At 39.8% G+C, this 14,825-nt stretch overlaps 1 protein-coding gene across 1 annotated transcript in view; it reads left to right on the forward strand.

Moving 5' to 3' along the window:
• Positions 1-7,657: 7,657 nt before the first annotated feature.
• The window catches only part of CASR (calcium-sensing receptor), a 58,611-nt gene continuing 51,443 nt past the window's right edge, over positions 7,658-14,825 (forward strand). Inside the window, exons 1-2 of the mRNA XM_006869420.1 lie at positions 7,658-7,842; positions 11,258-11,564. Coding sequence (XP_006869482.1) covers positions 7,658-7,842; positions 11,258-11,564 — 492 coding nt within the window. The remainder of the gene's footprint in view (positions 7,843-11,257; positions 11,565-14,825) is intronic.

The raw sequence follows: 14,825 nt of genomic DNA on the forward strand, positions 1-14,825 counted from the left end.
TTCAAGAGTCCTATAAGTTGCCAGAGTTTAAGGGGTGAGCAGGAGCTGAAAGGCAGTCTGTGCTCCACTCCCTGCATTGTGCACCTTGGTGAAAGGCTGTATCTGCCCCAGAAGGAATTCTTTTATTCAGTCACACAAAGGCCCCACACTTCATCAGCTCCTGCCTCCACAGTTTGGAGTGTCTGAAAGCTTAAGGATAAGTAGATGCTAGCCAGGCAGAGTTTAAGGCAGGTATACTAAGGAAGGGGAAGAGCATGCAAGAAGCCTGAGGATTTTCAAAAGCCTCCTGTACTTGAAGAACTGATGGTAATTCAGTGTGGCTGGAACTAGTTCAAAGAGAAGACAAAAAAGTGAGGTTGGAAAGGTTTTCATCATAGAGTTTTCTGTGAGACTACTAGATGCACTGTGTTAATGGCTCTCCATGTATAATTTTATGGAGATCTGAGAGATGAATTGTACAAAGCCACAGTTAGGAAGTGCTGGGACTAGGATTCAAAGGTAGATTTAACTCCAAGCTTGTGTTCTACTGCTTTTAAAGATTTGCCAGGATGGACTGCAAAGAGGCAAAACTGGAGGCAAGAAAGCCAATTAGGGAATTGTTGCAAATAGATATCCAGATAAGAAATGATACTTAACTAAGGATGGCATGGAGAGGACTGGATGGATTCCAGAGTTATTTAGGAAGGAGAATCTATCAAACGTGATGTTTGAAAACAAAAGTCAATGATGATAACAGGGAGGAGGCAAGGATGACTCTTTATTTTGTGTCTTTGTGGATAGAATGTCATTTTCTGAGACAGAAACCAGAAGAGGAACAAATTAGAGAGGGAGGCAAGTTTAGCTCCTGTTCAACAAGGATCCCTGGTGGCACAGTGGGCTGCTAAATGCGAGGTACACGGTTCAAACCCTCTAGCCATTCCATGGGAGAAAGATGAGGCTGTCTGCTTCCATAGAGATTTACAATCTCAGAAACCCAAAGGAACAGTTCTACTCTGTTCTGTAGGGTCCCTCAGTTGGAATCGATTTGATGGTAGTCCGTTTGGTTTCTGGTTTTAAAAGTTGGAAGCACTTGTGGGACATCCATAGAGAGTTGTCCAGTTGACGATTCAATACTTGGACCTAAGAGTGAAGGGGTGGGAGGGTAGGAGGGGGTGAGATCACTCAATGGGAGGGTGTAGAGTGAGGAAAGCAGAGAAGTTCTACTAAAGGGCTTTTACACAGATCCAGCTGTTGAGCTTTGTAGAACATAATTGGACTCAGGATTTATCTGAATCCTTTACAAGAGCTATTATTATTTAAAAAGCTTATAGAAAGAGAACAAACAAGATGGCAGGGAGGGTAGACATGCAGTGAGGAGCTCCCTCAACAACAACACAGAATACCGGACCAAGCAGGCTCAGGGGATGGTGCCAGAACTCTGAACCACATATAAAGGAATATTTAGAAAGTTGGAAGGCTTACAGCCAGTGGTATTACAGCACTTACAGCAGAAGCAAGAAATCCTGTGCTTTCTAATCCAAGGCACTCAGCTGCTCCTGGAGCCACCATCTTGGGCAAGACCGAACCGGGGAAGGATCAGAGCAGCCACGGATGCCTGACAGAACCGTGGAGATAAAGGTGTGGACATTCTTTTTTTCCTGTTTATTGGCCTCTCCCTGTCTGTGCACCTCCATTCTGGTGATTAGAGGGGGTGCATGAGCGAGTGGAAACTCCACCCCCATTTACACATGTGCACAGGTCTCCTAAAAAATTTAAAGGGACAGTTTCCACTTAAAACCAAACAGCAGCGAAAAATGGCCACAGCTGACCCTGCACTGTTTATCACTAGGACAAAAACTTAAACGAGGATTGTGGAGCAGGACAGGCAGACTAAAATGGAAGCAGGCCAAAAATAAAATCCTGAGCTACGTCATAACGACCAACAGTGGCATCTTGAAATTTCTCGGGAAGAAGAGTGAAAACAGAAGCCCATCTCCTGATCCCATCTAACTGGAGAAATTAGAAAGCATAAAAAATACCAAACCACACACCCATCTAAATATTAAGGTCATAGGTAACCACTGAATATGCTCCCAAAACAGAAACAGATGACCATATCAGCACATGTCCAGAAACAAGATAAAGTGACTGAGACAAATGAGTTGGAGGTAGACCTACATTCCAACTTTAGAAAGTGCTGCAGGAACATTCAAATAAGATAGATACAACATTTGAAACAATTCAAAACCTACAGAAAGAGGTCCAAATGATTAATAATAGAATATAAGAAATGGACAATACACTGAAAAGGGCAAAGGAGTAGAATTGAAGAGATAGAAGCCAGAACTAGTGAGCTGGAAGATAAATCTCTCAATACCACTAAGATAGAAGAACAAGCAGAAAAAGGGATTAAAAAATCTGGAGAAGGTCTAAAATTCATGTTGGACAACAGGAAGAGGAATAACTTAAGAATTATCAGCATTCCAGAACAGGAAGAATCACACAAGTCCACAGAAGAGATAGTTGAAGAACTTCTGGAAGAAAACTTCCCTAACTACCTGAAAAGTGAAAAGATAAGCATCCAAGAAGCTAAACGAACCCCAGGAAGCATAGACCCAAAAAGAAAATTACCAAGACATATAATAATCAACCTCTCCAAAATCAAAGATAAGGACAGAATCCTGAAGGCAGCTAAGGAAAAGAGAAGTGTAGCATATACAAAGGCAAGCAAATCAGATTAAGCTCAGATTTTTCAACAGAAACTATGCAAGCAAGAAGACAGTGGGGAGATATATATAAAACCCTGAAAGAAAAAATCTGCCAATCAAGAATCCTCTACCCAGCAAAGCTGTCAATCAAATATGATGGTGTAATCAAAACATTCCAGGATAAACAGAAGCTAAGGGAGTTTGCCAAAGCCAACCCTTCTATGAAAAACATCCTAAAGGGAGTTCTATGGACTGAGAACCAACAAGAACAGACAACAACCAGAGATTGTCGTACGTGGCAGCATCACCCGGAACTCAATCAACAAATGGAAGAGTCAAGAACAGAATAAAACTATAAGAACAAATTCAGCGGATCTGGAAGGTCAGTCTATGATCAAACCAATTACAATGTGAAAGAAAGTAAACACAGAGGAACAGAGATCCAGGTGGTGGGAAGGTCAGGTACATTACAGGATAAAACAGACTGTCTTAAATGGAGGGAAAAGTTAATGGAATATAAAATGACCACAACTGTGGGGTTGGGTTGGGGGTTTTGGGGGAGGTGGAGGGAGGCAATGATAGAGTACAGGGTAAGGGCAGACGTATCATAGTTTGGGTGTTGGGCAGGGCAATACAAAAAGGGTGAAGAGGTGGAAGAACAAGATAGGGGAACACTGAGACAGGTTTGCATGGACTAAGTGGGACAGAGGTAAATAGTGATGCGTGTTTAACCTTGGAACAACAGGGCTCTGTAATAAAGGGACCTAGGCATAGTTTGAAGAGGGGAAATAATACTAAGATGCTTGACTGTCTTATGAATATTGTTTTCCCTTGTCTACTATTGTAAAATAGACACTTGAGTGGGATAGAAAGGAATGTTGGGAAACATGATTACCGAAAACTTGTCAGCCCATCTTCACCCTATAGCTGATTGGAAAACCTAAAAGGGGCTCTAGAACTTGCCCAGTGAAATAGGTCTCTTGTGGAGCCTTTGTAGTATATAGGACCTTAAATGGAATCCTGAGTCCCATCCAGAACCTTCTGAGGTGGGATATTCCCACTAGAAATGACAAGCAGACCAGCCTGGAGCAGCTAGAGCATCAGAAGATGCATCTTCAAAGAAAGATCATCAGGAAAAACCCAAAACAAAAATGTCAGTATGACTGGCTACTGCAAGAATAAGCAAGCTGTTTGCCAGGGAGTCATCAAGGCAAACAATGAAATTCCTCAGGACATACCCCCCTCTAAGACTGAAACTCAAAGGGAACAAATGAGCAGGCACGCAAGCTTGCTGGCCACCAGATTGGTCTACTGGTGAGTGGAAGAGGGGAAAAGGCAGCAGTGAAGAAATGGGCTGAGTTCAACCACATTCCATAGACTCCCGTTGACCTGGAGAAGAAAGAGAGAAGAGGAAGGCTGGTTGAAACCAAAGTGCGGTGAGACCTGGGGACACCTGAGCCCATGGACAAGGACATAACCACAGAGGGCTAGAGCTGAGATTGAGGCATCCAGCTGATATGAAGTGAGGGGAGTCACAGAAGAACACCCAAAGTTGCAGATAGCACCCATTTGGCCTAGCCTCGATGGCTTCATAATCAGAACTCGACTAGAGGAAGATACAAAAAAAAATTTTTTTTTTTTTATAAAGGAAACAAGGGTAAATTGCTACAATTTGATGATCCTGACCTATACTCATGGAGGTAGTGGCTCTAAATACCAACAGAGGGACGGAGTCTTCACATCAAGTATCAATGCTATCCCCACTGTACACAGGGTAGATAGGGATGGGCAACATTGGCTACCTAAAGTGAGGGGGCGTTAAAGGCACGAAGTCACTGGCTTACAAGGTTTCAAGAGGGAGTTTAAGAGTCTGTGGGGGAAGAAAGATTCCCCATTGAATAGTTTTCATCTTGTCTAGATGGCTCTGATTAAAAGAGATGGGGATAAGATCCCTATGATTCAATAGTGAGTAATTGTTATCATGATTACTGTAACTGTCACAATTGTAAAGGTAGAAGTTTTGTAATAAAAATGGGGGAGCTGTTAATCTTACCATCCAGAAACAAAGGACCAGAGGACCATCAAGGGAGAAGAGCACAAGAAGAATGCAGGACCTTATCCAAAGAAGCAGCAATCCCAGAGATAGAGGCAGAGATGGGGACATGGAGAGAGGGAGCTAGATTCATGGGAAGAGAGGGACTAATAGCTGTCAGCTAGGACACAGACTTGCAGAATGTGACTTTTGGTCGTGTAAATTATTATATATGTCTGTGGTTTGTTTGTTTGTTTGTTTGTTAAAAAGAACTAAAGTGAATAGAGAGACATACTGTTAACTGATGGTACTTGGAGGGGAATGCAAGTGTTGTGATGAAACAAATTGAATGTAAAACTGATGATCTGCCCTGTAAACTTAAACACAATCCACAATAAAAACTTAAAGAAGAAAAAAAGGTGGATAGAGGTATTTTTCTAACAATAAAGTGGGGAGTAGTTAATCTTACAGTCCAAAAACAGAGAGTTCTAGTACCATCAATGGAGAAGAGCACAAATGGAACGTGGGACCCTATCCAGAGAAGTAGAGATGCCAGAGTTGGATGCAGAGATGAGGACATGAAGAAATAGAGCAGCTGAGGACTCTAGACTCTTAGAAAGAGAAAGGCTGTGTGCTGGTGGCCAGGAGGCAGGCTTGTAGAATGTGCCCTTTGGTTGTTTAAATGATTATATATTCCTGAGTGTTTTTGTGTAGATACAAACAAAACAAAAACCAGAGGGACGAGAAGCAAATACTGTTGAATGATGATGCATTGAGGAGATTGTAATCATTGCAATGAAATGAAATACGATAGGATGAGTGCAAAACTGATGGTCTCCCATGTAAACTATCACTCGATTCATAATAAAAGCTTAAAAACAAAACAAACAAACAAAAAAGTGGATAGAGGCAAATACTGTTAATGGAAGGGATTGCAGTCATTGTAATGACATGAAGTGTATGATTTGTTCAACAGTGGACTGATGATATGTTTTGTAAACCTTCACTCAATTCGTAATAAAAAGTTTTAAAAAAAATAATAAAGTACAAAATCCTATTTTCCTCATGGAGTAACCATCTCATCCCTACCTCTAGACTTCTTATTGTATGAAGAGTTCAGTAGTTTAAACTCAACAGCTACTCCGTGGAAACTGTTTACAGGGTCGCTATGAATTGAAACAGACTCAACAGCACTGAACAACAACAACATTCTTTCATTTAAGCTAATGTTTTATTGGTTTATTCTTTGCAGCGAATGCCATTGCTAATATAAAATTACCCTGACTGATATTATATTAAGCCTCATCTGATTTTCCAATTCTTTATAATGTAATGAATATACTTTCAGTAATTATTTTAAAAGTAAAATATTGAAATAAGAACACATATGTAAAGGTCTTTAAATATCTGCACCTGTATTTTCAGTCAATGACTAATAATTACTGTTGTTATGTACAGTTAGAAGCAAAGCCTTTGTTTGATTTGTTTTAGTTTTTTGACTTGATGTGTTACAACCAAGAAAACAAATCAGGAAATCAAATTGTTATGACTTAATTTTGAGATAAGTGAATTATCTGTCTTCACATGTCTCTTTAGTCTTAAATCTAGCAATATAAATAATCATGATTTATCAAAATTATAGAGCATACTTATTTTTGTGAATCTGCTGTTGGCAGACATACTTGAGACATTGTTTTGAGACATTGGTTTTAAGGTGTGCTTTTCCAAACCCTGACTGGACAGCTGTTTATCTCAAAAGGCTAGGAAAATAAATTGCCTTAAAACTAAAAAAAAAAAAAGCTTATAGATTATCATATTTTAAACTAGAACCCGTAATGAAGAGCCAATTAAAAAGGGGGGAAGTTGTCATAATATATTTATTTAAGTAAAGAATGAGGGACCTTTAAGGATAGTTTTTTGCTTAGTGTAATGTCAAATTTAAACTTTATAAATATGACTCATTCTATATTTTCAATAGAACATATATCTGGATAAAATAACATTGTTGTTGTTGTTATGTGCCATGGAGTTGGTTCCGACTCATAGCGACCCCGTACAGGGTTTCCGAGGCTGTAAATCTTTATGGGAGCAGAAAGCCTCATCTTTCTCCCGCGGAACAGCTGGTAGTTTCGAACTGCTGACCTTGCAGTTCACAGCCCAATTCTTAACCACTAATATTATTATAATACAATGAATTACTACCACTAGACTAATTCTATGTATTACTGAACAGAAGAATGAATGGATTAAAAGTCAATGGCAATATCACTGGAAGCCTTAACTTATCAATGACCACATTAAACTAGAATCTGTTGTAACTGAACACAGTCCTTCACAGATATGGGCAATTAAAGTTTTCTCTAGCTTACATAAAGTGCTATAAAGATGTGGCTTTAAGCCATGCCTTCCCTATCGGCTACCCCAGTTGTTGTTAGGTGTTGTTGAGTCGACTCCAATCCATAGGGACCCCATGTACAACAGAACAAAGCACTGCTCAGTCCAGCACCAGCCTCACAATCATTGCTTGTTTAGACCCTTGCAACATGCAACCACTGTGTCAATCCAACTAACTAGCTAAGGGCTTTCCTCTTTTTCATGACACTCTACCAAACATGATGTCCTTCTCTCTGTTGCAGCCAACATAAGGAGATGGGATTTAGGCTTGATTGAATTCATTTTGTTTCTCTTTTCTCATAGCAAGCATCACAGATGGTCTCTACATGATGTGGCTTCTAAAAACTCAAGGATCACCCATCATACTCGCCTGTAATGGAGAAGGCAGAAATGGAAATCCAACCAGCACAGCTTCCATTCTGTTATTAATCACCCTGTAGACATGTGCCCCCACTGCAGGGAGTGAGCTCTCCAAGAGGGAAAGTTCTTGGGTTCCCAAACCATCAGCACTCTTTCCTCACCCCACTGGAGAGGAAGCAGAAGCATGGCTTTTTATAGCTGCTGTTTGATCCTCTTAGCATTTGCTTGGCATACTTCTGCCTATGGACCTGACCAGAGAGCCCAGAAGAAAGGGGACATTATCCTTGGGGGGCTCTTTCCTATTCATTTTGGAGTGGCAGCCAAAGATCAAGATCTAAAATCAAGACCGGAGTCAGTGGAATGTATCAGGTAAGGGAAGAAGTCATGTCTGAGCGTCTTTTTTCTGAGCAGTTGGAAAAAGCTGCACCATATTCAAAGTCTTTTTTTTTTCCCCCAAAGTTGATTCTCTTTTTTAAAAACAGTGATTGGCAATCATGCAGAAGCGTATTATATCTTCCTGGTTTTTTTTGAGATTTCTTTTCAAAACAATATATCAATGATATTGAGTAGAAAAATCCATGAACTATGCCCGTCATTTGATAGCTGAATCACCAGTGTTCATCTGGGCTTAATAGAAGACTGCATAGTTAGAAGGAATTTTATTGTAGTTATTGCAAACCTGAGTCATAAAATCCCCCACTGACCTTATATGCCCACATGGTTAGCTAGTAATCCCTGATGAGTTCCTCACTCCTATTGTTTTTGAAGGATCTTAGAGTTGAAAGTGATTGACGTGATCCAGACACCCACTCCTCAAAAGTCAGTCCATGATTTCCAGAACTGCTACCATTAAACAGTCTCATACAAGTCTGAAAGGAGGTAGTAACTGTATCTCAGGAGTTGCACAGGATACTTCTAACTCTCATTTGACGCCTCTTCAACCATTTCAGCAAACTAGTGTATCCCCTTAAATGTTTCTTCTCTTAGTCAAATACCTTAGTTCCCATTTTCATGACAGTTTTATCATGACATAATTTCCAGATCTGCCACCATCTGGCTGTCCTGTATCTGGATGCTCCCTCATTTATCATGACCCCTTTTTTTCAGAGTTGTGGCATCCAGAACCAGACACAGCTCCTTAAATAGGATATGACTTCTGCAGAGCTGTGTATATCACCTCCTTTGGACATCAGACATTGTTATTGTGCCCCAAGTTTTGGCCCACCATCTGAAAGAGTGAGACTTTCTCTCTTACAACTTCTTTTCTTTCTTACAACTTTGTTTCTTACAACTTCCAGAAAGGATCCAGAACTTTACCTTGGTCTTTCTGATAGCTGGAAAACAAAAATGAAAACTAGAAAATTTCCAACAAACTAGATTTGTATGCATGTTCTAATTGTTGTTGTTGTTAGGTGCCATCGAGTCAGTACCGACTCATAGCGACCCTATGCACAACAGAACGAACATTGCCCGGTCCTGGGCCCACCTCACAATTGTTGCCATGCTTGAGCCCACTGATGCTGCCACTTTGCCAATCCATACTCTATTCGCATCATCATGGTCAACTCCACTTTGAGGAGGCAGTTCTTCGCCAGTCGCATTTTGAGTACCTTCCAACCTGAGGGGCTCATTTCCCAACACTATATCTGAATAGTGATTCTCTGCTATTCATAAGGTTTTCAGTGCCTAAATATTCGGAAGTAGTTCGTCTCTCCTTCATCCTAATCTGTCTTCGTCTGGAAGCTCATCTGAAACCTGGCCACCATGGTGACCCTGCTGGTATTTAAAATACCCATGGTATGGCTTCCAGAATCATAGCAACTCACAAGCCACCACAGTATGACTAACAGATGAGTGGTGGCAAATTATATTTCATTTTTCTTATGTAGAAAAATTGCATGCAGAACTTCACTAATGCTAATAATATCCTTCACAAAGCCCATGTGGATACATGTCCTCTTAGATGGAAAGCATTGTGCATGTGGGTGTATGTTGTGTGTGTGTATATATATATATATATATATATATATATATAATCAAGCAAGAAGCTTATCCTGAAATAAATTGTTTAAATTATATTAAAGGAAGAGGGTGTTATTGTTAAGTGTCATGGAGTTGGTTCCGACTCATAGCAATCCTGTATACAACAAAACGAAACACTGTCCAATCTTGTGCCATCCTCATTATCATTGTTAAGCTTGAGCTCTTTACTGCTGCCGCTGTGTAAATCTGTCTTGTTGGGCGTCTTCCTCTTTTTCATTGACACTCCACTTTACCAAGCATGGTGTCCTTTTCCAGGGACTGGTCCCTTCTGATAATGTGTCCAAAGTATGAAGTCTTGCCATCCTGGCTTAAAAGGAGCTTTCTGGCTGAAAAAAAGAGGGTAGGGTCAATTTAATAGTTTAGATGTTTTTTATGTAAAGCAAAAATCTCTTAATAACTTTTCTAGTTTAAACCCTGAAATTAAACAAATTGACAAACAAAGCTTAAACAAATACTAGAGGAAATGGTCAAAAAGAAATGCCACATTAAAAGTGAGATTAGGACCATTACGAGTTTGAACAGTCTAGGAAAAGATCATTGTTGGTACTTCTCACCTATTGAGTTCAACTAACAAATCCTACATTAGAAAAGGAGAAGCTGCTAAATTGTTGCCTTTTCTCCTCTGGGCTCTGGTAGACTAATTCAGCACATTTATTGATCCTTCCTTCACTCTCTGAACCAAGTTCCTTAGACCTTGAGAACTATGCCATTGACCCTATTTCTCTTTGCTAAAGTACTTGATTTTTATTTTTTTAAAAAAATTATTTTTAAAGCAAGGGGCAGGATTCTTTAAGAAAAAAAAAATGGGAGTAGTATACATAAGTAAAAGCATATAATTTTAAAACTCATTATTTTACCACCTAGAAATAACCACTGTTTATGTATGGCTTTCCTAGGCATATATTTGCTTATTTACAAAAATGAGGTCATTTTCCTCTTTGACTTTCAGAATGTCACTGTCTCAATCTGCAAATCTGAGGTTGTTTTTACCCAAACTCACTGCCTTCGAGTTGATGCAGACCCATAGTGACCCTGTACAGAGTTTCAGAGACTATAAATCTTACCAGGAGCAGACAGCCCCATCTTTTTCCCACAGAGCAACTGGTGGATTTGAACCACCAACCTTGCTGTTAGCAGCTCAGCTGTTTTTTAGATTCCCACAATATTATAATCTTGATCAAATTTATATTTCCACTGGGCTTCTTGTTTTGTTTTAAATTCATATATTACTTTTATTAACATTAATATTAATCAGCTATTTCAGATTCTTTGCCAGATAAGGCAGATATAAATGATCAATTATATTAGGAATAATAACCTTTATTGTTATTGCTCCCTGTGTCTGAGAAAGGAGACCTGGATAACACGTTGAATTGCTGACTACAAAGTCAGCAGTTCAAATTTACCTGTTATTCCAAGGGAGAAAGATAGGTTTTCTGCTCCCATAAAGATTTACAGTGTTGGAAACCCTGTATATGGTTGTTATGAGTTGGAAAACTGACTCAGTGGCACACCATCACCACGTCTGAGAGGCACCGTTCTGAGAATTTTACATGATCTCTTCATCATCTTCACAGCCACCCTATGGGAGAAAAATGTTCGCATTTTACAGAGAAGAATTTGATACACCACAAAACCCAGGAATAGCAGAGCCTTATTCAAACACAGCTTTGCCAAGTCCATATGCTAAAGAGGTTAACCAGAAAGTCTCACGTGTTTTTCAATTTCTTCTTTCTTCCAGGTATAATTTTCGTGGATTTCGCTGGCTGCAAGCTATGATATTTGCCATAGAGGAGATAAACAACAGCCCAGCCCTTCTTCCCAACATGACACTGGGATACAGGATTTTCGACACCTGCAACACTGTTTCTAAGGCCTTGGAAGCCACTCTGAGTTTTGTTGCCCAGAATAAAATTGATTCTTTGAACCTTGACGAGTTCTGCAATTGCTCGGAGCATATTCCCTCAACTATCGCTGTGGTGGGAGCAACTGGTTCTGGCATTTCCACGGCCGTGGCAAACTTGCTGGGGCTCTTCTATATTCCCCAGGTATCCTTACTCTCTTATCTAGAACCATGTGGGTAGGGCTCAGGAAAACAGGCTACTCTTGGAAAGCCACCATGTGTAGTATCCATGCGTTTTGATACTAACCCATCTCTGAGTTTACATTGGTGCAAAAGACCTCTTTTTTTAGAGATTTCTGAGATTCCTCTCTTCTTCCAAGCTAACATAAACATGCATAGTTCAGAAGCCTTTGTGAAGCTATAAATCCATGCAGTGGTCATTCAGCAGTAGAATGCTCACCTTTCTTGTAGACGACTCAATGGAGTTCAATTTCCAGCCAGTGTACCTTAAATGCAGCCACTATGTGTCTGTCTGAGAAGGCTTGTATGTTCTATGATGCTGACCAGATAACAGAGCTTCCAAACTAAGGCAGATGAGTAAGAAGACTTGTAGATCTAGTTTCAAAAAGTCAGCCATTGAAAACCTATGGCTCACGATTGTTCATTCCTGTTATGTGCTGGGTTGCCCTGAGTTGAGGGTAGAATCGACCACAGCTGACAACAAAGCATGTTTTTTACCTAATTTGCAGCCCCATTCATTTGTCTATTATCTAAGCAATTTGGTGTTGGTGAGGAAAATTTAAAAAAATAAAAATATATTTTTTTTCTAGAATAGTTTTGGATTTACAGAACTGTTGTGAGGTAGCACAGATAATTTCTATATACTCAGTTTCCTCTATTACTAACATTTTATTGTAGCACAGTGGCAGCAGGACCAGGCAGTGTTTTGTTCTGTTGTATGTAAGGTCGCTATGAGTACATTTGTCACAATTAACAAATCAATATTGACACATCCTTGTTGTTGCTCTTGTTAGGTGTCTGAGAATTGGTACCAACTCATATCAACCCTATTATAACAAAACAACAAAATAGTGCCTAATCCTGTACCATCCTTACAATTGTTCCCATGTTTTAACCCACTGGTGCAGCTGCTATATCAGTCCATCTCGGTGAGGGCCTTCCTCTTTTTTATTGATTCTCTACTTTACCAAGCATGATGTCCTTCTCGAGGGACTGGTTCCTCCTAAACAGGTCCAAAGTCCTTGAGTTGAAGTCATGCCATTCTTGCTTCTAAGGAGCATTCTGGCTGTACTTCTTCCAACACAGATGTGTTTGTTCTCCCGTCAGTCCATGATATATTTAATTTTCCTCACCAACACCATAATTCAAAGGCATCAATTCTTCAGGTCTCTTTAGTCACTGTTCAGTTTTCATATACATATGAGACTATTGAAATTACCATGGACTTAGTTAGTCCTCAAGTGATGTCTTTGATCTTGACCACTTTAAGGACCTCTTTGGCAGCAGATTTGCCCAGTGTAATATGTCACTTGGTTTCTTGTCTGCTGCTTCCATGGAAGTTGATTATGAATCCAAGTACAATGAAATCCTTAACAATATCAGTCTTTTCTTTATCATGATATAGCTTATTGGCCCAGTTGTGAGGATTTTTGTTTTCTTGATGTTAAGGTGTCATCCATACTATAGCATGACTGCAATCTTTGATCTTCATCAATAAGAGCTTCAAGTCCTCTTCGTTTTCAGCAAACAAGGCTGTATCATCTGCATGTCACAGGTTGTTAGTGAGTTGATATATTATTATCAACTGAAGTCTACCCTTTATTCCAATTTCCTTTGTTTTTCCCAGTGTCCCTTTTCTGTTCTGATCCCTTTCTGGATACTTCATTACATTTAGTTGTCATGGCTCCTTAGGCTTCTCTTGGTTGTGACAATTATCTCGATCTTTCTTTCTTTTTGATGATTTTGACAGTTTTTAGGATTACTGGCCAGATATTTTGTAGCATACCCTCTGTTGGAAATTGGTTAATGTTTTTCCTATGGTTGCATTGGAGTATTATGTTTGGGGGAGGAATACCACAAAAGAAGCTCTGGTAGCGTAGTGATTACGAATTGGGCTGCGAACTTCAAGGTCAGCAGTTCGAAACTACCAGCTGTTCCATGGGAGAAAGAGGAGGCTTTCTGCTCCCGTAAAGATTTACAGCCTCGGAAACCCTGTACTGGGTCGCTATGGGTCAGAACTGACTCCACGGTACACAGCCACCACCGCCACCACCACCACAAAAGTAAAGTTCTGTTCTTATCACATTATATCAAAATCACATGCTATCAATATGATTTATCATTGTTGATGTTAACCTTGATCACCTGGCTTGAGGCACTATTGGTCAGGTCTTTCTACTATAAAGTTACTCTTGTTTTTCCTCCCTTTTTATATAGTAGAGAGAAAGTCACACAAATATCCCGCAAGTAAGCAATGGGGAATTATGGTCCATCTCTCTAAGGGTAAGGTATCTATATCAATTATTTGAAGTTCTCCTGCATGGGAAATTTATTTCTCCTCCCTACTGATTTACTTACTGGATCATGTATTTATATCAGTATGGACTGATGGATATTTATTTTCTACCTTGAGTATATCCGTTTGGCCTATTGCCATTATTATTATTATTATATTGTGTTGTTGTTGTTAAATAATTTCTGACTTTTTAAAATTAGCACTAGAAGGTTCTGTAGGCTCATCTTGTATATTTTCATGCCAATCCTAGAATCAGCCATTTCTCCAAGGAGCCCTGGTTGCTTTTATTGGAAAATTGTATCAGAATCCAAGGCCCTTGAAAAAGATGTGCTTTATTTTATTATTAATAAGAATCTATTACTTCTAGGCCCTCTCAGCTGATGGAACAAGGAATATGTATATACAGTGGCTCCGTATGATAAGCACTGGACTGTGAACCACAAGGTCCAGGATTTAAGCCTTCAGCCACTCATGGAAGAAAGATGAGGCTTTCTGCCCTCTCACAGATTGAAAGCCTCAGAAACCCTATTCAGGGTTGCTATGAGTCAGAACCAACTCAACAGCACTTACACACACACACACACACACACACACACTGGACTCCTGATATGGCACTGTAGGATCAGCACTGGACTGCAAGCCTCAAGGTCAGCGGTTCAAACCCACCAGCCACTCCTCATAAACTCTATACAGGGTTGTTATGAGTCAGAACTGACTCAACAGCACTTAATATATATGCAGTTTTATATATATATATAAAACTGCATATATATTAAGCTCTGGTAGCATAGTGATTAAGAATCAGGCTGCAACAAACCACCTCAGGGTCAGCAGTTTGAAACTACCAGCTGTTTCATGAGAGAAGGATGAGGCTTTCTGCTCCCATAAAGATTTATAGCCTCAGAAACCCTGTACAGGGTCACTATGAGT

The sequence above is a fragment of the Chrysochloris asiatica genome, unplaced genomic scaffold (assembly GCF_000296735.1).
Source record: "Chrysochloris asiatica unplaced genomic scaffold, ChrAsi1.0 scaffold00130, whole genome shotgun sequence".
In the NCBI taxonomy this organism is placed as follows: Eukaryota; Metazoa; Chordata; class Mammalia; order Afrosoricida; family Chrysochloridae; genus Chrysochloris; species Chrysochloris asiatica.